General features: G+C 42.2%; 1 protein-coding gene across 1 annotated transcript in view; it reads right to left on the bottom strand.

The window, feature by feature from the left end:
• LOC146026916 (NADP-dependent alcohol dehydrogenase-like) overlaps positions 1-26909 on the bottom strand; it is a 32880-nt gene that overhangs the window by 5356 nt on the left and 615 nt on the right. Inside the window, exons 2-8 of the mRNA XM_083157966.1 lie at positions 25325-25426; positions 22707-22845; positions 22142-22229; positions 10011-10227; positions 7115-7375; positions 3675-3810; positions 689-824 (exon numbers count right to left, since the gene is read on the bottom strand). Coding sequence (XP_083014092.1) covers positions 689-824; positions 3675-3810; positions 7115-7375; positions 10011-10227; positions 22142-22229; positions 22707-22845; positions 25325-25426 — 1079 coding nt within the window. The remainder of the gene's footprint in view (positions 1-688; positions 825-3674; positions 3811-7114; positions 7376-10010; positions 10228-22141; positions 22230-22706; positions 22846-25324; positions 25427-26909) is intronic.

The following is a 26909-nucleotide window of genomic DNA, read 5'->3' as shown; positions in this document are numbered from 1 at the left end:
AGAGCTCCGGCCCCCTGCTGGCTGCTCTGTGTAAAAAAAAAAAAAAAATTAAAAAATATATATTTTTTTATTAAATATATATTCATGTGCTATAAGCACATGAATAAAAATAACATGCCCCTTCACAGAAAAAAAATCCTGATTTTTTGACACCAAAATTAAAAGTTTAAAAGTTCACATTCCAGTTCTCCATGAAAAGATGGAGAATTGCTACACAGAGAGACACGGCGAAAATCACTTAAAAAGACGGCGAAAATATATCATTGAATAGGGTGGTTCACTTTTGGAGAGCAAAATGCTCCTTCCAACGCGAAAATAGCACAAACTCGGCAAATTTTTCTCATTGAATATGGCCCTAAGTAATATGTTTTACATACATGTGTCACCGTCAGTTGCTAACTAGGGCGCGCTTAAAAACTTTTGCTATGGGACCTACGAATATCTAGTTACTGATGGTTACACAAACGAATTACTAAAAATGTACTTTTGGTTTTACATTTCTTTTTGTCCTCTGATTTTAATAAACTATTTTCCGTCATTTTGTTTTAATGCATTTTGAAACATTTTAACATTATGTATAAAACCTTTAATGGAAAGAGTTATTTCAAAACTTGAATTTGTACTATGTGAAATATTTATGACAAAAATGTTTAACTGCTATTTTTTTTAACATAAATACAGTACATACCCAATCCCTTTGTGGAGCAGGTCAAAGGCATCATTGATTTTTTCCAATGGCAGTTTATTGCTCACCAAATAATCAATATTGATTTTTTTATTCATGTAATCTGTTACCAACTTTGGGATATCTTCACCGGTATATCCTGGTAAAAAACAGTGTTATGTTATTATTATTATTTTTTTGTAAACAGTTCTTTTCTGGATGGATATCTAAAGGTAACACATACCTTCCCTTCTAGCAGCCCAACTCTAACCCTCCCCCCTGAACCTGCCTCTCTCTGGCCTGATCTCTACAAATCCTCCATAAGGAGTGTAAACATTTTATTAAACCGTTTACTTTTCAGGTGTCACTCATTTTTATTTCATTTAGCGCTCTACCAAATGTTAACTATCTGATCCTAACCTGCCCCGCATACTCACCGCCGTCTGGCGGTATTCCGGCATTGGAATCCTAAAGTTTCCGATGTTCCGGCGCCGGTCTTCTGAAGGCAGTTGGGATGCCATTGCCTTCAGAAGACAGGCATCACCGATGTCCGCCCCTGCACATAGGTGTGTGCCAGCGATGCTTCACCTCTGGCACACACCTACGGAATCTGACCCAATACATCATGGGTGCTAAAAAGCACCCATGATATGCCACTGATGCGTCCAATCCAATAGATTTTTTTGAGCCGGTGGTTCAATCTTCATGGTCTGACCCAATGCGCACGGAACCACAAATTGGGTCAGATGGGATGTCAAACACATCTGATCTGGGACGAGATTGGGTGAAATCGGACCAAATTGTACTGTGTATGAGCACCTTATCATAAAACAGGAGCATCTTTGTGTATGCACAACTTTGCATCTTACTATTATCTTCTATTTTTAAATGTACCAGAAAGTTTCTGCAGAACCATACAAAGAATATGCAGTAGATAGCAACCATAATCCTGTAGACCTCACACAGTGCATGTTTTTCAGGTCTCCTCACAGAATCAGTGAACCAGTGAAATAATTAGCTCCACCATTGATCTTTTAAAATGTGTCAATGAGTAATGAATGCACCTGTGCACCTGCTGGGTGACCTGCAATATGTGACCTGTGTGGAGTCCTAAGGACCGAGTTTAAGAACCCCTGCTGTAGGGCATGCATGTGGCAGTAAGACGCAGGGAGGAAATTCAGTTTGGCACTCAATAAGCCTATATACAAGGTAAGCATCTGAATGGAATTTAAGCCAAAAGACTTGGAACATAGCTGGTTTGAATAGCGCAAGAGCAAGGTGGCCTCTGCCAGCAAGAGCTTACATACAAAGGTGGCATTTGCATTGGCAGGCATCTCTGGGCAGCCTGTGATGTAACTACTGGCTTATTTGATTGTTGAGCCCATAAAATGCAGAGAATACTGTAGGGTTTTTTTCTGATACACCCGGAAAGGTACAATCACTCTCTAATGGACAAAACCATGTGCACTGCAGGTGGGGCTGGTGTATCATGTGCACAGAGAGTTAGATTTTGGTGTTGTATTGTTTCTGTGCAGGGTAAATACTGGCTGCTTTATATTTACACTGCATATAGATATCAGTTTGAAGTACACCCCCCACCAAAATCTAACTCTCTGCACATGTTACATCAGCCCCACCTGTAGTGCACATGGTTTTGTCCATTAAAGAGTGATTGTGTCTTTCTGAGTGAATCAGAATAACCCCCTAAGTGTACTGATCCTGTGGTAAAGTGATCTGTGTACTGCTTATAATGTTAATTTGGCAACCTGGGTTGTACGTAATATGGTTTAAAAGAAGGGAGTATAGGGAATCCAAGTGCCACAAGGAATACCTTTACTAAAGCTTCTAAAAGTGAAAAGTAGCCCATAGCACCCAATCAGATTATAGCTATCTTTTCTCTATTGCTACCTAGAAAATAATAGACATGGGCCCTTATTCAAATCTGATTGCAGTACAAATTTGTTCTCAAAATGGGCAAAACCATGTGCACTGCAGGTTGGGCAGATGTAACATGTATAGAGAGAGTTAGATTTGTGTGAGTTATTTTGTTTCTGTGCAGGGTAAATACTGGCTGCATTATTTTAACACTGCAATTTAGATTTCAGTTTCAAGTTGACCACACCCCACCCAAATATAACTCTCTCTGCACATGTTACATATGGCCCCATCTGCAGTTCACATGGTTTTGCCCATTTTGAGAACACATTTGTACTGCGATCAGATCTGAATAAGGGCCATAATCTGATTGGTTGCTTAGAGTACCACTTTACACATTTTTTTTAAGCTTTAGTAAATATACCCTTTAAAGGTAAATAATGGAATGAGAAGTGTTCCCCCCAACAGCACATATTGATAATGATAGATTGTGAGGTAGAACACACCCACACAGTATATCAAAGTAAGGGCCTAATTAAGAAAACGACCACTGCTTAGCGAGCACTTTAACACCGCCCCACTGAAAGGCTGATCCCACCCCTGTGCCCCAATCCCTTCGATGCCGTGCAAAGGGACATGTTCGCTAACACATCCCCTCGCATGTGTCCGCTAGCGGGAGAAATCATTAGATGGTCGCCAAACATTTCTCCTCCCTTAGGAAATATAAGTCAGTCTAAACTAAAGTCAGCCGCCCGCCCTGAGAAGGCATCACCCCCCCTGCGTTCCCTGGGGAATGCCCAATGTTTTCATGGGGATGTCCATAAAAGATTAGGCGTTCCCCTGCTCCGACCCGGTGTCCGCTCACAGCCCTCCCTCCCCACAGTGAACGGCCCAGAAATGTGCATGCACAGGCACAAACCCGACCCTCAGGGCACGGCCAAATTCGGATCGAGTAATCCTGAATCAGCCCCTAAATCTCATACATAAACATAATCACCTTTTAAAAAAATGAATTATTATTCCAAATACTATTGTGCAAATGTAAATGTGTGACCAAGTACAATAGTGCTCAGTCTGGTTCAATTTAATCTGAATAAAAAAAAACAAAAAAGATAAATAAATGGAAAACACAGACCTCCAAAGGCAGATCCTTTCAATGTACGACCTGTGATGAGCAATATGGGAAGAAATGAAAGGTTTTCGGTTTGAGATGTCACACCAAGCACCACAGTGACCCCACTACCACAGTAAGTGGATTCAAGTGCAGATTTCTGAAAATAGCCAAATAAAATTGTTGTTTTAGCATTATATTATTCTATTTGTAATATCATGCATGTAAGGGATAGGGGGCACAGATATTAAATATTAAGAATAAGAGGGCAAATATGTAGAGAAAGGGCCATACCTTTCATTACAAATACTCAGGTGTATTTTTCTTTTTTATTCATTTTGGGCTCATAATAATATTATTTTAAGTTTTAACATCAATAACTTTTCTAGGTAGTACCAACACAATTTTTTTTTTTCACAAGACTTTGTATTTTCACAATCATTATTAGTTTGTTTATAATCCAAGACTAGACTGTACAGTACTTTCTGCTATGTGCTGCAATAGTTACAGATAACACATCACTCTATACACTGCCATCTGCTGGCAGAGAGTGAAACTACATCTCTTTCTCACACATGCACAAACACAGAAGGGAGCATACTAGCTTTGACAGCTTTTGCTTTGAGCGGGCTTACTACTGTAGTTCATTAAAATGTTGTGCAGATCTACCTATGACATTGGTAATCCATTGGAATTGGTTGACTTTCTATTTTTTATTATTTATTGTATGATTTTTTTGTTTTAGATTTTTATATTAATGCATTATAATGGTGCACAAAAAAAGTGGGCAAAATATTCCATTTACAATGCGAGCATAATAGCACAGCAAATAAAGAGTCCATAGACCAGGCCAATGTCCAAACTATGGCCCTTCGGCTGTTGTGAAACTACACATCCCAGCATGACTTACCATAGTTTTAGCATTCCCTAATAGCAAAACTGTAGCAAGGCATGATGGGACTTGTAGTTTCACAACAGCTGTAGGGCCAAAGTTTGGACATGCCTGCAATAGCCTTTCCCTCCCAAAACAAGAATGCACAACAGGCAGCAAATCACTGTTTCAAAGGCATTCGCACAGCTTTTTAAGAAATAAGGTGGAACAGATTTTCGGCTCTAAAATAGACCACTCCCGTCCATTTAAAGAGGGTTTTAGCAGAACAAAAATATGAAAGCAGCTAACAGAGTGACATTTATTAAAAAAGGATACTCACTTCTAGTTTTCAAGCCAGGAATTTGAGGAGTTTGTGGCTTTGTAAACCCTCATACATATTTGGTATTTTTGCTGTTTGATGCTCAGTGGGTGCCTGCATGTGTCAAATGAGTGCGCACACATGATCATATAACATTGCAGCATATACTGTGTCTTACTACAGCACCACAAGCTATATTAAATAGCTCACCCTTCTGTTTTATACAGCAAAGAGGTCCTTGGTACTCAAAGTTTTAGCAAGATCTGAGCTAGTGCTAAAGGAAAGTCAGTTCTAATTCTAAACTTAGGCCCTTATTCTGGTTCACTTGCAAAGGCAAATTCCTTTTCAAATGGACAACACCATGTGCACTGCAGGTGGGGCAGATGTAACATGTGCAGAGAGAATTCGATTTGGGTGGGGTTTTACTGCAAAGTGAGATCTATATTGCAGTTTAAAATAAAGCAGTCAGTATTTTCCCTGCACAGAAACAAAATACCTCACCCATATCTAACTCTCTCTGTACATGTTACATCTGAGCCACCTGCAGTGCACATGGTTTTATCCATTTGAGAAGGAATTTGCCTTTGCGAGTGAACCAGAATTTACCCCTTAGTGGCCAACTTATCAGCATCTCCATCCTCACATGCACATTTGCTGTTATAATATTGGCCCAATTTGTAATGATATAATTAAGTATATTGCAAAGATGTATCAATTATCGTATGCAGGAACAGAGCTTGGGGACTAATTAAAAACCGGACCCGGACAACATCCCGGAACATCGGACTGTACATCAAACTCTGCATTCCAGAACTTGTGGTGTCCGGACCGGGGGTGTCCCGTCCGGGGAGTGTCTTGTCCGGGGGTATGCCTGTGATTGTCTTTACCCGGGACATGGGGAAGGTGAGATTACAGCCTCCCTGTATGGTCCAGACCTTTTTTGCAACATGCCCGGACCATACATGGAGGCTTTATTCTCCCCCTCCTCCTCTCCCTGGTGACAGCTGTAACAGGCAGCCCCACCCCCATAGGACACCCCCCCGGACACTACAATCTCCGGAATGCAGAGTTTGATGTCCAGTCCGGCATTCCGTGGCCTTGTCTGAGTCCAGTTTTTACCCATACCCCAGAGCTTGTGAGTAAGCTCTGTCCCTGCGAACTCTAATGCATTATTTTAAAGGTTGCTCATGTGCAACCATCAATGCTGCCACCACCGCCGGCACCCTCTCCCTCTAACGACAACCCCCCCAACCCTGGTTATACTCACCTACACTGGGGATCAGTCATCAGAACAGCTGGAGGCTACCAGTCATCGGGGATCTCTGCTGCTGTGACCTCCTGTGCTGTAAAGTAAGCTGACACTTTGCAGCATCACTTTACTGCAACAGGGAGCACAGGAAAAGGAAGGAGCTACGGTGACCAGCATCATTTACTGGAGCACCAATCACTGGTCATTTGGTAGAGTACTTTTGTTTTTTAAATTGTGATCAGCTTGTGTATCCATCAGACTCACATTAACTGATCACACTTGCTGGATTCCTGCACAGCTTTCTCTGCCGGATGCTTCATATATATCTATCAGCACCTGGTATAACATCTGCTGTGCACACAAGGATGATGAAAAAGAAGACTAGCACTCGGTTGCGGCAATTGATTAGCTGATTGTACATTCACATCGGGAGCTGATAAGTGCACTGTGTTACAGTGGTTTTATTTCTAGTGCTTTATTTAAACCTACTAGCAAGTGCAAATTTCTTTATCAAAGCAAATGTCTACAAAATGGGTGTATAATAATACATAATATATAATAATGGGTGTATCTGATATAGAGGGCTGTCATATTATATAAAATTTTAAGCTTCGGTACAAGAGGTGGGAAAGAGGGTGAGCACTGTCTGTATGTCCTGTCAGTGTGTCTGTATGACCTGCAAGCCTCCATTCTAAAAGTACTGTATAGTAACTTGTGTGGTTACTACCTGTAGTTTGGAAGTGGGATATTGGGACTTTCAAGGTCGTGGTCTTGTCTCTTTTGCAGGACATGCCCACAGTACAGAGTAAGTGTCCCAATCCGATTCCCCTTGGAACCCCTGCTGATTTATGGCTGCTTTAGACCTAGCATATTGTACAGTAAATACTACTAGTGCAGACTTGCACACATCTTGGCATTTGTTCTACTATGCCTATTTGCACAAATGTATTTGCCGTCTTCATTTTTTGGCACACGTGCATTAAAACTCAGCATCAGCTTGAATTGCTTTCAAATTTATCTCTTACCATAGTTTCAATACGCCCAGCACATTCTATGGCATAATCCACTCCTCCGTTAGTCATCGCACAAATGACTTCCTGAATAGGCTTCTCGTAGTCCTTTGGATTTATGCACTCTGTGGCTCCAAGTTCAATGGCTTTTGGATATTTATCTTTATGAGTCCCTACTCCAATAATGCGCTTGGCTCCGGCAGCTTTGCAGCCAATTATTGCTGAGAAACCTACACCTCCCAAGCCAAATACAGCACAGGTAGAGCCAGGGGTCACCTGAGGAAATAGAAGTTGGTAGATATATGTCAAATGAATTGTAATTAGTATCAATTAGTATTCCATACTGCATCTTGTCTGAGCTATCTCATTTACTAAATCTATAGACACTAAATGAATCTAGTTGACCTATTTTCCTCATGTTTTGTTTTATCTTTTTTACAGTTCTAATGTACAAACACACACACATAGGGGGATTCTTGTTACCCAGAACGCTGCTGGGTGATGAAACATATTGTATACTGTTATGTAGGAGCTGAAGATGTGTGTGGAGAGTTAAGGGGTGGGACTAGTACAGGAAGCAGTAGAACAGATCAACAGTATGCTGAGTGTGTGTCCCTCTACATCATCAAGAGTAGCCAGCACAAGACTCACAAGATTCATATGTTTGCAGCGTGAATCACCACCCCATCTCACAGTCTAGAAGTAGCGGCGGGTGCACTGTTGATGGCTGCAGCACAGACTGAGAGGTAACCAGCAGGAGCAGTCCTACCCCCTATACCAGGTGTTTGTAAGGCTCCAGGGACTGAGCCAAATAACTCTGCAGCAGGTGCACCACAAAGCTCCATTGGAAGAACTGCAGTAACACTTGGATCCCACTGTGAACCACACAGGTTCTGCTATGTACTGGATGCAGGCAGGTCCGGCTCTAAAAGTAGGCAGCTGCCTGGGGTGCCACAGGTGCATATAAAAAAAATGAAGGATGCCTATGCGGAAGATATCCTTGTTGTACTTAATGGTGGCTGTGGAATTTCTAAGTTGCCACTTCCACGCTTTCACTTGTGGGTCTGGAGAGTGGATATTGGCGGCAGTGTTCAGTTGGTGGGTGTCAATAGGTTGAAGGTTCGCCTAGGGTGCCGAGAAGCTTTGCTTGCAGGTGCCCCTTTAGGGCTTGGAACACGGAGGCAGGCAGCTCCATTGCCTCTGGGAGTTACACCCCTGCTCAGGGAGGAGAGAACCTGTAGATGCATGATCACTGGGGAAAGAAGGTGAGCACTGTCTGTATGTTATCAGTGTGTCTGTATGACCTGTAAGCCTCCATTCTAGAAATATCAGTTTGTATGTCTGACCTGTTTTCCAGTGCTGTCAGTTTGTCGCTCTCTCACTGAAACTTGTTTATTTGTATTGTCCTATCAGTGAGTCTGTTTATCTGTCATGACTTTGCAGGTTGGACTGTATCACTGGGGCTCAGGGCAAACCCCCAGTGGGCACCACCTCCTTCTCTAGGGATCAGGTTCCAGATTGTGCACTTGAATTATACCCTATACCTATATACATGTTACCTTATATCAGTTGCGTAACTTCGCCCCAGTTGCCCAGAGACAAGATAAATATTGGAGCCCCCCCCCCCCCCCCACAACACACACACACACAGGCATCATGGCTGGTTTTGAAGGGAACTGCTGCCGTGGTGACAATGGACACTGGACCATGGAATGGTCAGCACAGAGGCAGACAGTGCAAGACATAAGCAGTTGACAGGCTGCACCCCAGAGTGCACAGGTGAGTTAAAGCACAGCTGGGGAGCACTGAGCAGCGCCGTTTTGTGACAAATGAATCTTGTAGTTACAGTTGTGTGCCATTTCCAAGGTCTCTTATCATTGTATGCAAATTTTTCCCAAAATTGTATGATCCAAAACCCAAGTATTAGGTTATTGGAGACATGACATGTACTTGCTAATTAATTAATACATATGCATAATTACAGTAGACCTTATTAATTAAAAAAACAGAAACATTCTTCATATACAGATGTGTACTCATTTAGTCATCCCTTTAGCTGGACATTTGCGTGGTTTGGTGTAATACAAAACCTCTCCATACAAGGTATCACAAGTCATGATAAGGTGACACAAAGTAGTGTTCTGTAGAGTTCTATGAAGAACGGATATCTTATGCCATACTTGCTTGAGGCACCTTATCAGGAAATGTGATATGGTATCTTTATGGCCAGATGTGTTTTTTTTTACTATTAGCATATCACTTGGAGCTGCTCTAGATGATGTCAAGGGTTGTCGTCAGAAATGTCTAGGTCGACAGTCACTAAGTTAACCACTAATGGTCGACAGTGACAAGGTTGACATACCATAGGATGACATTGACAGATCGACATGCACATGGTCAACATACAAAAGGATGACACAAATTTTTCTTTTTTTTTGGTATCTGTGGCGACATGGACACCGTAAAAGTGTACTGCGTGTGACTCTCATGGCTCGCTGTGCTCTCCATGCTTCAGGTGCCCTATTATGCCCATGTATACATTAAGCTGGTGTCGACCTTTTGTCATTGTCAACCTCAGGTATGTCAACCATTCTAAGGTGTCGACATAGACATTGTCGACCCAGGGACCAGATACTGCCATAATTATAGTTAAATGGGGACATATATATTTGGCATATTAAATAGTATGATGAACTCCTTGCAAGGGTAAAAAGAACAAAAGGAGAATAGCAATAGGAATATAGTAATAGTAAGTAATAGCAATACAGTAGTTAGTCTTGTAATTAAATACAACTTTTTAACCAGATTAAATTAAAAACACAATCAATATAAATTTAAATATATAAAACATCTGTTACTATCTGTATATTAATAACTATACATTGCTTGTTTCACAGTATTAGTTTATTACCTTAGCACTATTTAATGCAGCGCCGTATCCAGTAGCAAATCCACAGCCAATCAGGCAAACTTCATTTGGAGCACGATCATCTACTTTGACAACACAGATATCAGACACCACAGTGTATTCAGTAAAGGTGCTGGTGCTCATAAAGTGGTGAATCAGTTTGCCTTTACAAGTAAACCTGCTTGTGTTGTCTTCCATCAGCCCTGATCTTCCTCCTATGCTGTTAGGTAAGATGTTTTAAGACATTAGTCAAAGGTTCAATACAAGTCATTATACTTCAATAGATAAAATTGCATTTTGAGCTGCCCCTAGATGGGATGTTGTTTGGGAGCTATGTTACAGAAAAATAATTTGTTAATTATAAAAAACAAGTGCTCTAAAAAGAAGGTATATAAGAGGTAAAAATAAAAATGAAAATAAAGTATTGCAATACCAAAAAATTAAACAGAGATTTGGTAATAAACAATGTTTCAGCTCTTTTAGAGTATAAGTGCAGAATTCCGTTCCAAACCTTTGGCTTATGTGTAGAGAGACTGGAGTGCGCATACAAGATCTATCTTTCCCTTACTATTAGTTGAGGTCTTGTTTGTAGCGGCTTCTCACACTGCTCACACTCTGGAGTCCCAATCGGCAACTTCCGGATTCAGAGATCGTGCTTCCGAACTGCTATTCTCTGGCGGCTTGGACTTGAGGCCTTGCTGCTATTCTCCTCTAATGCATTTCATGCCTGGGGCACTGAATCATGGATAAATTCAATGGTTTTCTCACTCTATGCAGGAAATTTCTTAGAACTTTATTGATAAACACAGTACCAGCTGCAGGAAGTAGTATAAAAAATTGGAGGCAAGCATATGTTGCTGTCCAATAGTATATAGATAATATGGTATTGCAAATTTAAAAAAAAGGAAAAGGAAAGAAAGGAAAAAGGAGAGAAAAGTGTAGAATTAAAAGTGTATATATTCTATAAATGTCACCAGATTGGAAAAAATATATTTTTTAGCAAACTTTTTAGATCAAAATCTATATTTAAACCTTGAGGGTGTATGGTTCTTAGATAGAAGATCCACTTTGACTCATTTTTAAGTAAGGATGATACTTGGGGTGAGATTTAATAGGATGAGATAATCAGAAAGTGAGAGATTTGGGAAGAAATCTCCAGTTTTTTTTAAAGCGGCAATCATTTACACTGCAAAATGTAACTGTTTTTGCAGTGTAAATGATTGCCGCTTTAAAAAAACTGGAGATTTCTTCCCAAATCTCTCACTTATTGAATCTCTCATCCTATTAAATCTCACCCTATGGGCCAAATGTAATAGGGTGAGAGTTTCAGGAAGTGAGAGATTTTAGGAGAGATTTCCCCCTTTTTTTTAAAGTAGCAATCAATTACACTGCAAAACCATGTTGATTTTGCCATGTAATTGATTGCTGCTTTAAAAAAACATGGGAAAACTCTCCCAAAATCTCTCACTTTCTGAAACTCTCACCCTATTACATTTGGCCCTATGTGTCTGGAGGCCTTTTTTGATGTTATATATGTGCTCTCTCAATTTTTAGTTTTCTCTTAGTTTTTTACCAATATATTAAAGCCCACATGGGCATTCTAATAGGTATACTAGGCCTTCAGTTTCATAGGTTATTGTTTCTTTTATGCTATATTTCTTTTCAATTTGATTAGATTTAAATTCTTTCTTGGATTTTGATTGTTTTTGTTTGACGATTTTACAAGCTAGACAATTGAGACAGTTCAAGAATCCTCCACTGTTTCTGATTTTGTTGAAATTAAGCTTTTTGTAAGATCTTGTTTCAGATTCTTTGCTTTTTTTTAAATGATATCTTTCAGGCCCTCATCCAGTTTAAGGATATGCCAATGTTTTTACAGTATTTTATTTATTTCTTGATGTCCGCTGCTGTACTGCGTGACAAAGAGTAGTTCATGTACTTTATCACTGTAATTTTTTTGTTTATATTGAATAAGATTCTTTCTATCCATATTTTCGATTGTTTGCAATTGTGTTTGTAGTTTCTGACCATCATATCCTTTCTGTGTAAATTTTGTCTTCACTATTTGGCTTTTGTTTTTGGAAAGATTCCTTTTTTGTACATTTTTTTCTGATTCTTCTAAATTGTCCACTCGGCATGTTATTCAGCAAGTGTGGGTGGTGATTGCTCTTCTTAGACAGTGCATTGTTCCCACTGAATTCTTTAATGTGATTTCTGGTTTGTATCTTGTCTTCCTCAATATATATTTGTTATTCCATATTTTTTCTTCCTCCCAATGTGATACAAACCATAGCGGTCCCCAACCTGTTTGTAGCACATTGGGAGGAAGAAAAAATATGGAATAACAAGAAGTATGGAAAGTACCTAATAGGTTGGAAAATATATATAGATGGCCTCCTATTTATTTGGGATAGACCAGAATTGGAACTTAATGAATTTTTAGTTTACATGAATGAAAATCATCATGGCCTAGAATTCACCTCCACCAAAAGCAGATAAATTGTACTCTGTCTAGATCTTGAAATGTATATTGAAGAAGATACAAACCAGAAACCACATCAAAGAAGTCAGTGGGAATAATGCACTGTCTAAGAAAAGCAATCACCACCCACAGGACAATTTAGAAGAATCAGAAGAAATTGTACAAAAAAGGAATCTTTCCAAAAACAAAGCCAAATAATGAAGACAAAATATACACAGAAAGGATATGACGATCAGAAACTACAAACACAATTGCAAACAATCGAAAGTATGGATTGATAGGAACTTATTCAATATAAACAAAAAAAATTACAGTGGCAAAGAATATGAACTAACCTTTGTCAAGCAGTACAGCAGTGAACATCAAGAAATAAATAAAATACTGTAAAAACTTTGTCATATCCTTAAATTGGATGAGAGCCTGAAAGATATCATACAGAAAAAAACAAGAATCATTTAACCACTTGAGTGGTATGCCCGGAAATTTTCCGGGCTCAGCTGCGCTGCCGGAGCGGGCTGTCCCGGAAAATTTCTGGGCATACCACTGGCGCATCACCTGTCGGGGTACCCCCCCAGTGGCCGCTCTGCTGTCCCCTCCCATCAATCCGCCTCACCTCTCAGCTCCGGCGATTGTACGCCGGAGCTCCCCTGCCCCCGCTGCCATTAGTTCTAGTAAGTGACAGGCGGCAGGCGGAAGGCTCTGGGATGTTCGGGCGGCTCGGGGGGACTCAGGAGAGTTCAGGCACCCGAGTCCTCCTGAGCCGCCGTGAAACATCCCCGAGAATGCTACCTGTCAGTGATCACACAGGTGGCAGGCTCTGGGATATTTCGCGGCAGCTCGGGAGAACTCGGATGCCTGAACTCTCCCGAGTCCCCCAGGGGGCAGCAGCGGTAGAGGAGCTCCGGCGTACTAATGCCGGAGCAAAGGTGAGGGGGGCGGGTGGCTTCCGATAACACCTCCATGCCAGACCATGATTTGCTGGCGAGCAGGGCTAATTCCCAATCTGTAATCAAACCCGCAACCAGTTACCGGACAGCATTGCGGAGGGTCCGGAGAAGCCCCGAAGATCAGCATGGTGAGTATAATTCGCTTCTACAGGTACCCCACTATGGATTCTACTGGAGAAGGGGACCGATCTACCATCAAGACAGGTGAGGTGGAACGAATGGGCTCCATGTGTATTAAACTTGTACTGTAAGTGTGTCGTGTAGATTTGTTTGAACTATTTGTACTGCTGGGGCACTACTAGTCCCAGCGGGCCCTTTATTGCCCCACATGCTGGGACTTGTAATGCCACAGTGCTAGCTTGCTTGGACTTGTAATGCCACAGCAATACACAATAGTTTTTCTAACTTTTTACACTATAATCAGCTCAAGGCCCACCACCCATTGGCATTGAGGACAGCCCCGGGCTTCAGCATGGGCAGGTAAGTTTGGGGGGGGACCCATTCTTTGGGGGGTCCCCACTTCCCCAGGACCCCTGCCCATGCTGTATAAAACGTCTCCCTCCGGCTGGGGCATTACCCTGCTGGCTGGTTGGGCCCTGTGCTGGTTCTTGAAATATGGGGGACCCCTACTCAAATTGTCCCCCCGTATTTTGGGAACCAGGACCGGCCCTTGAACCTGTGCTAGTTTTATAAAATCCTGGGGACCCTCTTTTGTTTTGCCCTGTGATTTTATGAAACCAGGACAAGCGCTTTGAGCCCGGGGCTGGTTATGCTCAGGAGGGGGTACCCCACACCATTTAAAAAAAAAAAAAGTTTTAACTCTATTTTTTTTTACCCCAGAACCATGCACAGATCATAATGATCTGTGAATGTTTCAGACAAATTCGCCAGTCAGAACCTGTTCTATATATTTGGTGATTTTTAGTAACCTTTACTATAAATCGCATCCCATTAAATAACTGATTTGTATACTTTATAATAGGAAAACATCTGGATGCGATTATTAGTTTTACTAAAAAAATCGCACATTTAAAATGTGCAAATTCGGGGCAAAAAGTGTGATTTTTTCCCCCGCAAATCGCTCCCTATAAAATGTCACCTTTTTTCTCATCCTTACTTAAAAATGAGTCAAAGTGGATCTATTATTTAAGAACCATACCCCTTCAAGGTTTAAATATAGATTTTGATCTAAAAGGTTTTCTAGAAATTTTTTTTTTCCAATCTGGTGACTATAAAACATTTATAGAATATATACACTTTTAATTCTACACTTTTCTCTCTTTTTTCCTTTCTCTCCTTTTTTCCTTTTTGATCAGTTTGCAATACCATATTATCTATACTATTGGACAGCAATATGTGCTTGCCTCCAATTTTTTATACTACTTCCTGCAGTTGGTTCCAGTTTTATCAATAAAGTTTTAAAGTTTTAGGAAATTTCCTGGAAAAATAGAGTGAGAAAAACAGTGCACTCATCAGGGGCTGGCTGGCAACTTTTATCCTAGGGGGCAAGTCCAGATCACAGGCCCATAAGATTCCGCTTCGCATTCAGACCCAGCGCACTCGCCACCAAATAAAAATAGAAAAATTGGGCGAAATGTAATAGGGTGCGTTTTTTTTTTTTTTTGCGATTTTTCCCGCAAAATATGCCGTTTTCGGGCATTTCCCGAAAATCGCATATTTTATAGGGTGCGATTTGCGGGAAAAATCGCATTTTTTAAAGGTGCGATTTTTAGTTAGACTAAAAATCGCATCCAGATGTTTTCCCATTAAAAAGGATAGAAGTCGCATATTTAATGGGTTGCGATTTTTAGTAAAGCTTACTAAAAATCGCAAAAAAAATAGACCAGGTTCTGCCTGGCGCTTTTATCAGAAACATGCACAGATCATTGAGATCTGTGCATGGTTCTGTTGTAAAAAAATAGTTAAAACAAAAAAAAAGAAAAAAAACGGCGTGCGGTCCCCCCCCTAAGCATAACCAGCCCCGGGCTCAAAAAGCCGGTGCTGGTATCATAAAATCAAAGGAACAATCAAGTTGGGGTTCCCTGGATTTTATAAAACCAGCACCAGGCTCAAGGTCCGGCGCTGGTTCCCAAAATACGGGGGACAAAATGACTAGGGGTCCCCCGTATTTTAAGAACCAGCACCGGACACAACCAGCCAGCAGGGTAATGCCACAGCCGGGGGGAGACTTTTTATACAAGTCCCCCCGGCCAAAGCATTAACCCCCTGGCTGGTCAGCATGGGCAGGGGTCCTGGGGAAGTGGGGACCCCCCCAATGAAGGGGTCCCCCCCCTCCAGGACTTACCAGCCCATGCTGATAGTCCGGGGCTGTCCCCGATGCCCCTGGGCGGTGGGCATCGGGCTGATATTTGGTGTAAAAGAATAGATAAACTATTGTTTTTTACTGTGGCACTACAAGTGCCAGCAAGCCTCCCCAGCAAGCTGGGACTTGGAGAACCACAAGTCCCAGCCTGCTGGGCATTAAAGGGCCCGCTGGCACTTGTAGTTTCACAGTTAAAAAAATAGTGCACAAAACACACTGACACACATTTTAAATAAAACTTTAATACACACATTACACACATACTAATACTTACCTATCTTCTTCCCGTAGGTAGCCCTGGTCCTGATGTCCTCCGGTCCTGTGTCGGCGTTCCTCTTCATGTCGACGTCCTTCTTGAAGTCGACGTCCCTGTCGGCGATGGCGTCCGGTGTCCGGGTCCGACGAAATCCATGGAGGAAGCTGTGGAAGGAAACCATACTCACCTGTCCCAGCGCGACGTAGTCCAGGTAAGGGTCTTGGAAAAAAAACAAACCGACACCCGAATCCAAGCGGACACGACGGAGACGCAACGGTGTTTACATCGTGCGGCTCCGCCTCCCGAATGCCGCTATTGGCCGCCTTGCGGCCTAGCGGCCAATCAGGAGCCGCTAGGCCGCAAGGCGGCCAATAGCGGCATTCGGGAGGCGGAGCCGCACGATGTAAACAAACACACGTGCGTCTCCGTCGTGTCCGCTTGGATTCGGGTGTCGGTTTGTTTTTTTTCCAAGACCCTTACCTGGACTACGTCGCGCTGGGACAGGTGAGTATGGTTTCCTTCCACAGCTTCCTCCATGGATTTCGTCGGACCCGGACACCGGACGCCATCGCCGACAGGGACGTCGACTTCAAGAAGGACGTCGACATGAAGAGGAACGCCGACACAGGACCGGAGGACATCAGGACCAGGGCTACCTACGGGAAGAAGATAGGTAAGTATTAGTATGTGTGTAATGTGTGTATTAAAGTTTTATTTAAAATGTGTGTCAGTGTGTTTTGTGCACTATTTTTTTAACTGTGGAACTACAAGTGCCAGCGGGCCCTTTAATGCCCAGCAGGCTGGGACTTGTGGTTCTCCAAGTCCCAGCTTGCTGGGGAGGCTTGCTGGCACTTGTAGTGCCACAGTAAAAAACAATAGTTTATCTATTCTTTTACACCAAATATCAGCCCGATGCCCACCGCCCAGGGGCATCGGGGACAGCCCCGGACTATCAGCATGGGCTGGTAAGTCCTGGAGGGGGGGGACCCCTTCATTGGGGGGGTCCCCACTTCCCCAGGACCCCTGCCCATGCTGACCAGCCAGGGGGTTAATGCTTTGGCCGGGGGGACTTGTATAAAAAGTCTCCCCCCGGCTGTGGCATTACCCTGCTGGCTGGTTGTGTCCGGTGCTGGTTCTTAAAATACGGGGGACCCCTAGTCATTTTGTCCCCCGTATTTTGGGAACCAGCGCCGGACCTTGAGCCTGGTGCTGGTTTTATAAAATCCAGGGAACCCCAACTTGATTGTTCCTTTGATTTTATGATACCAGCACCGGCTTTTTGAGCCCGGGGCTGGTTATGCTTAGGGGGGGGACCGCACGCCGTTTTTTTTCTTTTTTTTTTGACAACCAAAATCGCATATATGAAAATGCGCACATTTTCAGGACTGAAAATGCGCACATTTTCAGGACTAAAAATCGACCTAAATCGCGGCAAATCGCATTTGTTGCCGCTAATTCGCATCTCATTACATATGCGAATTAGCGTCTAAAAATGCGATTTTTAAAGGTGCGATTTCTGGCGAGTTTGGAACTCGTCCAAAAATCGCACCCTATTACATTTCGCCCAGAAAAATTATGTATCCAGACCAGGGCCCCCCTGACAAGTCCGGGCCCGGGTAAACTGTACCTGCTCCCCCCCTCTCGGCACCCCTGTAGGAGGGCACCCTGACAATACACAAGTACCTTTCATTTTTATTTTTACCTCTTATATACCTTCTTTTTAGAGCACTTTGTTCATATTTCAAAGTTAAAGTTGGATGAAAACTGAGTTGGATGCCCTGTGTATGAGAACTAGTGTGTAACAATGGGGGTTATTCAGACCTGAATTTGCAGCTCGAACGATTATCGAATCGTCCTGGTCATAGCACACATATGCAAGGCCATACTGCAATAAAATCCATTGTTTTGTTTAATCGCAAGCCAATTGCAAGTGGCTTGACAGGAAGCCAGCCTTTGGGGGTGGTAACTGCCAGTTTTCTGGGTGTGTCAAGGAAAACGCAAGCGTCAGCTCTGGCCCAGATCAGCCTTTTTCAATTACACTGGTTGAGTATGTCCTGTGTTACGCACTGTCTGCACACACTGGGGAAATCATTAGCTAGTGAGTGATTTGCAGAGGGATTTACTGCAAAGGGTGTATGGCTTTGGCAGCACCTCTCTCCAGCTTGTAGGGTGCCTACATAGGAAATGTGTTGTGTGCATCCAAAGTGCAGCTCCCTACTCCAGGACTCCTCATTTGTGATTTCACAATCATTGAAGGCTGAATGGTGGTAATGGTTGTGGGCAGGGGGTGGTGGTAAGATGTGGGACTGGGTATGTCAGTCACTGCAAATATAATCAACAAATAGCATATTTTGGAAGCTTTATTTAGGGAACTATATTGATTATAGTTATGTTATGTGGAAGAAAGATTGCAGAGGATAACTAGTTTATCCGAAGCAACATAAGCTTACCAGCATGGGCATGTGACAAGGCATCATATACACTGACATGTGGGGGGGTTGAGCATTTAAGGGGAGGAACGTTGTGTGAAGGGAGTACTGATTTGATTGGTTGATGGAATATCAGGGGAGTGGCTCTACATCTGATATATGCCTATGTCTAGAAGGTTCCATCTCTTTTCAGTCAGATTCGTTGGAGGAGATAAGTGCAGTCTCTCAGACTCATATTCATCAGCTTTATCTGTACCTTATTCTTTTCTCTCCCATTCTTTTTTTTCTGTCTAGCTTCTTATTCTCTCTGTTTTCTCTCATAGTGATATTTAGTCAGATGAGCTGGATGATATTGCTGAGTCATATTACTTTTTCTATGTCTATCTTCCTTCTTTCATTCCTGGCCTTTATCTTTATTTGCTGTCCTTCTTTCCCCCTTTATGCTGCCCCTTTTGTTCTGGTAATTTCAGGGGGCTTATGAATATTTGGTTATAGCTGGAGATATTTACTTCCCTCCCCCCTCTAACAGTGGGCTATAATGGTACAGGCCTTCATCCCTGTCAGGATTACATCCACTTTACTACAGTCAGGATTATAATGGCCAGTACAGTGTAAGAGCTCAGCAAGCCCGGGTAGAGCTGCAGGGGATGGGCTGTTATGGGTGTAGAGTGTATGAGGGGTCAGCATTTTACCTCCCCCTCTAACAGTGGGCTATAATGGTACAGGTGTCCATCCCAGTCAGGATTTCACCCCCTGTTGTTTCCTTATAGGCTATTGTGCCAGAAGCCCGGCTGCCACTGCCTCACCTTACTACAGTTAGGATTATAGTGGCAGTACAGTGGCAGGGCTCAGCAAGCTCAGGTAGAGCTGCAGGGGATGGGCTATTATGGGTATACAGTATAGGAGGCATCCTTATAGCTCCCTGGCTGCTTTGGCTGTTCAGGTATTTCAGATTATAAAGTGATTCTGATATGTCCCCTGCTGGGAGCATGTGTAGGGATGGATATGCAGGACACACTTTAAGGACACACATGCCCTCTCTGTTGCCTATGTATAATGGTGGCAGCCATTTTGCGTGTGGACTACTAGTTTGTCCATCAAGTCTTTATGAATCAGTGGGGTCACTTTGGTCCTGTGGTTATGCTATTAAACCGCAAAACTCCTTGATTATGCAGATAGCCACCATTCGCAAGCAATATTATTATCACTATCGGGACCACGAGCATTCTGGATAAGGGATTTTTCCAGATTTTGGAATATTTTTTTTAAACATACTTACCTGTCCCCTGGTGGTGCCCCGATGGTCCCCTGTTGTCCACTTTGTCCCCCGGCATCCATGGCAGACCTCCAGCACCATCTCCGGCATCTCCAACGGTCCCAGGAGTGCATTGAGCGAGTTCCCAGGCGCGCGCGCACACACTCGCGCAATGCACTCCTGGGACCGCTGGAGACGACGGAGAGGGTGCTGAAGGCCTGCTGTGGATGCCGGGGGACTTGGTAAGTATAAAAAAAGGGTTAGGGGGGTAAAAAGAAAAAAAATCTAATTATTCCAAAAAAACACGGTTTTTGGAATAATTCGGATACGGGATGCCCGGATACGGGATACTCAACCTGTATTATATTATTTATAGTAATAGGTTCTGTTAATGAATTATTGGTTAGTTCATAGGCTGCCATAGGGTACGCCAGTGGCGTAACTATAGCCCCGCAGCCCCCGCTGTGGCGGGGAGGCGCTGAGGGACTGTGGGCGCAGATCTGCGGGGCCAGGAGCGGGGCAAATCGGCAGCGCCACCCCCCACTAGCCCTCCCACCCACCTAAGTAAACTTACACACCCCCCTTACCCCTCCGCATGCAGCCGCCATATTCAGGGTCCTGGCCGCAGCGCAGATCTTGTCCTGGCTCTGTCTCCTCCTGCAGTTCTTATGAAAAATAACTATCAGAAAATGGCTGCCTCCATACAGCAGACAGTTTTTTGGGATGCTAGAGGAGGCGCGGTCCTCCTCTAGCATCCTTAAAAACTGTCTGCTGTTAGGTGGCAGCCATTTTGTGATGGTTATTATAGAACTGCAGGAGGAGACGGAGCCGGGAGAAGATCTGCGGTACGGGACCCTGAATTCGGCGGCGGCATACGAAGGGGTAAGGGGGGTGTTTAACTTCACCTGGGAAGGTGGGTGGGAGGGCTAGGGGGAGGGGGGGGCAGCGCTGCCGATATCGGCGAGGGGGGGGTGTGTGTGCAAAAACTCTAGTTACACCACTGGGGTACGCATATGCTATTAAGGGCCCTGCAGTGCAGTTCCCTCTTTAAATTTCTAAGCACTGCACTCCAAATCTAATTCCTATTATATGCAAGTATACCTGGCAATATAAAGCAATATTATTTATATACACCGAACAGTTAGCTGTCAGTTCACCAACAGTACCGGTTTTGCTCACCCTTAGTATATTATGTTAAAGGAAAATATGTGACAGTTATTATTTTTATTTTATTAATGGTACTTGTTTCCTAGCACGGCGCCAGCAATAAAAATTGTATCCATTGGGACCCCAAAAATCACGTCGATCGCATTGCATGCAACCAAATTGCATGCGATGCGATCAACGCGATTGACGCGATTTTTACATTGGAATCAATGTAAAATGGTCCCTGAGACCCGATTTTACAAAGGCCCCAATGTTAAATGCCCCCCAGACACCAATTTTTATTGTTTCCCGACCCTGATGGGTCAAATGCCCCCCCCATTGTTAACGCCACCCCACGATGAACGCCAACCCGAAGCGTGGCGAGTGCAGCAAGCCCGCGAGGGGCGGCGGTACGCATCCTCCGACCTTTTCATACCCCCACTATCCACGTCGGCGTGGAGTTGATTTTATATAGTGTGGCGAGCGCAGCGAGCCACTGCGCCCGAAGCGTGGCGAGAGCAGCGAGGGGACGCGCATTACTTCACAGATATTACACATCCCCTCGCAGGGCTCGCTGCGCTGCGCTCGCCACGCTTCGGGCTCGGTGGCTCGCCACACTATATAAAATCAACTCCACGCCGACGTGGATAGTGGGGGTATGAAAAGGTCAGAGGACGCGTACCACCACCCCTCGCGGGCTCGCTGCGCTCCCCACGCTTCGGGTTGGCGTTCATCGTGGGGTTTCATTAACAATAGGGGGGGCATTTGTCATGTAAAATACCCATAAGGGTGGGTATACTATGTACTATGTACTATGTCCTATTTTAACCTCTCAATATTTCACAAAAAGCGGAGTGGACCAAGACCTGCGGTTCCATAGAAATACGAAGAACGCAGACATCTGGGTCCCCTCAATACATTTTATATAAACAAACCAATAAAGGTTACATTTTAAAGCTAAAATAAATAATTTCTTTTGGTGTGCATCCATCGTGCAAATTCTTTTCTCTCTTTCAAATCAGTTCTACACCAATTGCCTGGATAGCACCACCGCCACATTATCTTAACAAAACGGCAGCCTTCTGCTCTTTCAAATAGAAGCCCTATATCAAGTTTAGACTAAGGGTATACCTATTCTGTGTGCGGACTCAAAACTCCCTATCTCCTCCTTCCCCTTCCAAAGGCCCTGGTGACATCACTGAACGATATCGGACAATATTGGCTAGGTCGGCTTAGGGTCAGCTAATACCCCACAGTATTAGACTTTAAAAAACAAATGAAAAAAAAAGAACATACTCATTTTTCTCACAGAGATTGCTGTTTGGGCATTTGCAGCCTCTGCACACTCCACACTGGGGAATAATAAGTGGGATGACTTTGTCACCTAAGGATTTAAAAAAAATATATTGACTTAGCATATCCATGTACACATCAAGGGAACATAAAGATCAATCAGATGTTTTACATTTTATTAGAGACTGATACTGATAACATATAGTATGATGCCTTTTTTGAATAAATGTTATATACAATATGATAGGTTGCCTTAAATAGATCTCTGTATTATCACAATCACTAGCCGGATTAATATTTTCGAATACTGTGTAATTTCTAATGATGTAATTCCCGTAATACACAAATTCTCAAACTCGGTCCTCAGGACCTCACACAGTTCATGTGTTCTAGGCCACCTGTGAATTTGTCAAATGTGACAGTTGGTGACGCACAGTGCACTTGCCGAGTCACCTGTAAAACATGACCTATGTAGAGTCCTGGGGACCAAGTTTGATAACCACTGCTTTATTATATGCATCTACACATTTTAGTTTGAGTACAGCAGCTATCACTACATTAGGCTCACCTTTTTTAACCCGAGTCACTCCCTGACCCACACTTTCAACAACTCCAACAGCTTCATGACCCAATATAACCGGGAACTTGGTATGTAGTACGGTGCTCAGTGCACTGCTATCTGTCCCGCACACACCAGAAGCTAGAATCTGCAAAGAATAAATAACAATTAAATATAGGTATAGTTTTTCAAAGACAATATTACTCCAGACTAAGGAAAACATGGCCAGCAGAGCATTATGTAGGCTATCACCTCCATGATTGTTCCTGGACACATAGGACTATTAACATTTGAAAGAGCAGAGTCATATTTTTCCTAATATTTAGTAAAATAGTATACATTAAACAACATTTTCCACTGATGAAAAGAGGATTCGGTACTTGTTTCATAGCACGGCGCCCATCGGGTCCCATCGCATACCTTAACTTAAGGTATGCAATGGGACCTGACCGACCCGATTTCGGGCTTTTTGTTGAGGACAAATGTAAAATCGGGTCCATCGCATGCCATTATAATGGCATACGATGCGACCGACGCGACCGACCCGATTTTACATTGTAAGCATTGTATTTAATGTTAAATTCCTATGTAAAATCGGGTCCATTGTATGCCATTACAATGGCATACAATGCGACCAATGCGAGCCCCGCGAGGGGACGCGTAATACCTGTGAAGTAATGCGCCTCCCCTCGTGGGGCTCGCTGCGCTCGCCACGCTTCGGGCTGTAACGAATTACAGTACAAGGCAAATTAGGACAAATACATGGTAAATAGACAGTTTTGGCAGGGGACAGGACACTGACGCAATTATTAGAGATATACAGTAGTTTAAGAGAAGCACATGAGAAGAGAGGGCCCTGCTCTCAAATGTCAGGTTTCTTTGAGAAGTATATTATTCCTAACTATAGTAAGTGTTTAAATCAAGACAGTAAAAATGAACAGAAAAGAGAATCATTATTTTAAAGTGCAGATTTGTTTATGTGAAAAACCTACACATGTTATTTCTTTTTGCTGTATTGGTAAAGTGAGTTAAGGTGGCCATACACTACTCTGACTTCATGCAGTAGTGTTTGGCCAGCCGATCACCTTAGCCGCCCGTGACTATCGCATGTGGTCCTTTTGAATGTGATATATCATATGCCATCCCAGCAAGTGATGCCAGTGGCTGTCCTATCCAACAGTTCCTACATGCAGCACTTTTGATCTAGCGGCTCTGATCCGATGCACACAGGACCATGCATCGGATCAGAGTGGATCTAAAACACGTGATTTGCCTGATTTCAAAATTTTTTTGCCCAGATCCGTCAGAATCAGGTGAAATCGGGCAAAATCGCAGTAGTGTGTGGCCGCCTTTACTGTAATGCTGAAGCAGGAATCACATGTATTTATTTTAGTGTTAACAAACAAAAAATATTACGTTTGTTTTTAATTTACTTTTTTGAAATTTTAATAAAAGACTGAACACTTTTTTGGCTATTTTGGTTACATTTTCCTGTTGCGTTAGTTTGGGCATACATGTGGATAGCCATATCGGACCAATACTGTATGTCACTCTTTTCAGTGGGCTTCTCAGCTGAAATTGGAGGATTCTATGTACAGAACTCTCAGTAAAGGACATAGCCTGATTCAGCTTTCTCAGCAAAGCAAAAAGCACACAACTGGGGAAACCATGCCCTGCAGGTGGGGTGATGTAACATGTGCAGAGATATTTATTTTGGGTGTGGTGTGTTTAAACTGAAATCTAAATTATAGTGTAGAAATAAAGCAGCCAGTATTTACCCTCTACAGAAAGTACAGTATAACCCACCCAAATCTATCTCTCTCTTCACATGTTACATCAGCCCAGCTAGCAGTGCAACATGGGTTTGCCCAGATGTGTGCTTGTCTCCTTTTCTAACAAAGCTAAATACAGCCCTTAGCTGATGACTCATCTTTAAAGTGATTTGTGAATATCATTGTTTTACTTAAAAATTAAAAGAACCAACAAAAGGATTGTTCGGAACCATTATCTTTTCCAAACCACTGTACTCTAAACCAAGGCTCTTGCAGAGGTGCCTCAGGTTGCTGCTTCAGGACCAAATCAAATTATTTATGGTTAAAAACAGGTGGACAATCCGAACAAAAAGTGTATAGCACCACATACTTGACCCAGGTAGGCACAATTTGCTTAATTTTATATTTTTACCCCAAATTTATCAATAAAAAAGTTTTATTCTAGGATGTGCCACGAAAAAAGCTCTGATCATATTGGGTGCCATGAAAGTTTGGGAACCTTTGGTCTAAACTTCAATCCTAAACTATAATTATAACTATTATATAATGTACATCGAGTACAGTAGACATGATTGTACAAGATAGTAGTGTTGATTTTAAAGTGCGAGCATTTAGGGAGGAACATGACAAACCCACTTTTCACATTACAGTGCCAATGTCAGTCTCCAGGTTAAAGGTTTTCAATGAAGATTTTATATTTGTACATTTTCTGTTCTTTACAATGTATAGCACAAAAGACAACTTAATTAGCATTACTACAGAATGTACATAAGAGATACTTACTGTATGCATACTGTACAGTACATCAGCACTTTCTTAGTAAGACATTTATATTGCTAGTAAATGTAACAGTACCTTGATTCTAACTTCATGAGATTTTGGTGGAGCTACTTCAATTTCCTCAATGGAGAGGGGCTTATGGGGTTCCCAGGCCACTGCTGCCCTGCATTTAATAACCTGAAAAACCAACCATTGCTTTAGATAATGTTCCATATTATTAACACTAACAGAACAGTTAGTTAGATTATATAAATGAGCTGCCCTTATGCAGTATATGTGATTGGTTAGTAAAACAAAGGTTTATGATTTGTATATTTTACATAAAGTTATAATTAGTATTATCAGTATTATTACTACAATAATGTCAGGCTAAATATATATATATTTTTTTAAATGACTTTTAGGTATTATTTCATGAATCAATAAGAATTGGAAAACCGCGCTACTATACAATTTCAGGCACCATGGAAAAACACACTTTCACAAAGGTTCTTTTTATAATGATCAAATATGTATCATCATATTTATTAAATTAATTTATAAAAACTTTCTAGGTGGCCACCTATACACAATTAACAACAATACGATATATAATAGTGTACATTATAATTGTTAGCATTTAGATGAATACAGTCTGTGTCTGGCGAGGAGGTGTTTAGATGGTCAGCTGCAGGTGTAATCACCTTTTCCTCTGTTGTATCGGAGGATGCAATTGGTTACTCCACGGGGGCTCCAAGGTGTCACGGGCTGGGTGTACCTCTCTAACGCATTACCAACAGCGGCGTGGGCCAGGAGGGTAAAAGCAGGGGCCAGCTACAACACCCCTAGGTCTGCTCCCCACCGTACCGGAGGCAGGTAACTGGCTGTAAGTGGAGACTGTTACCCAGTCAGCAGAAACAAGACTGTATTCATCTAAATGCTAACAATTATAATGAAATTTAATATTTCTTGAATCCAAGGTGCACATTAAATATTTTAAAGTGGAATACACCACGTTATAGTGCATGAAAATTCTTAATTGATTGTACACTATTATATATCGTATTGTTGTTAATTGTGTATAGGTGGACACCTAGAAAGTTTTTATAAATTAATTTAATAAATATGATGATACCTATTTGATCATTATAAAAATAACTTTTGTAAAAGTATGTTTTTCCATGGTGCCTAATATTTTCCATTTCTTTTGGTTTTGTAATCCTTTCTGTCTCTTATCTGGGCATGTAATATATGCGATAGAGATAGAGATAGGTCAGTTGTTGTGTACACACACTTTGTACACTTTGAGAGCTGCAGCTGAACTATATATAAACATTATATTTTGTTTTTAATAAACATTTTTGTATATATTAAAAAAAAAATTGTTACAATTGCATATAGCGCCCTAATTGTGACACTATAGTATAGTGTTTGTCTTCCATTATTTCATGAATGCAATACACCATACACACTTTATACCTCTATAAGGATTTGTTTTGTCGCAGTTAGATATGCAAAACTAAAATCATACTACAACATATCGGATCAGTAAACTAAACCAACCCAAATAATCTTTGGCAAGAATAAAATTGCCCATTTTATGAGGCAAAACTATGGCAATATTCCACTACAGTACAAACAGCTCTTGTAGCCAATAATAAATGAATCTGAGTTGACTACT

Source organism: Crinia signifera, chromosome 1 (genome assembly GCF_055691185.1).
Source record: "Crinia signifera chromosome 1, ASM5569118v1, whole genome shotgun sequence".
NCBI classification, from domain to species: domain Eukaryota; kingdom Metazoa; phylum Chordata; class Amphibia; order Anura; family Myobatrachidae; genus Crinia; species Crinia signifera.
The sequence above is the reverse complement of the archived record's forward strand: the minus strand, read 5'-3'. Positions and strand labels throughout refer to the sequence as shown.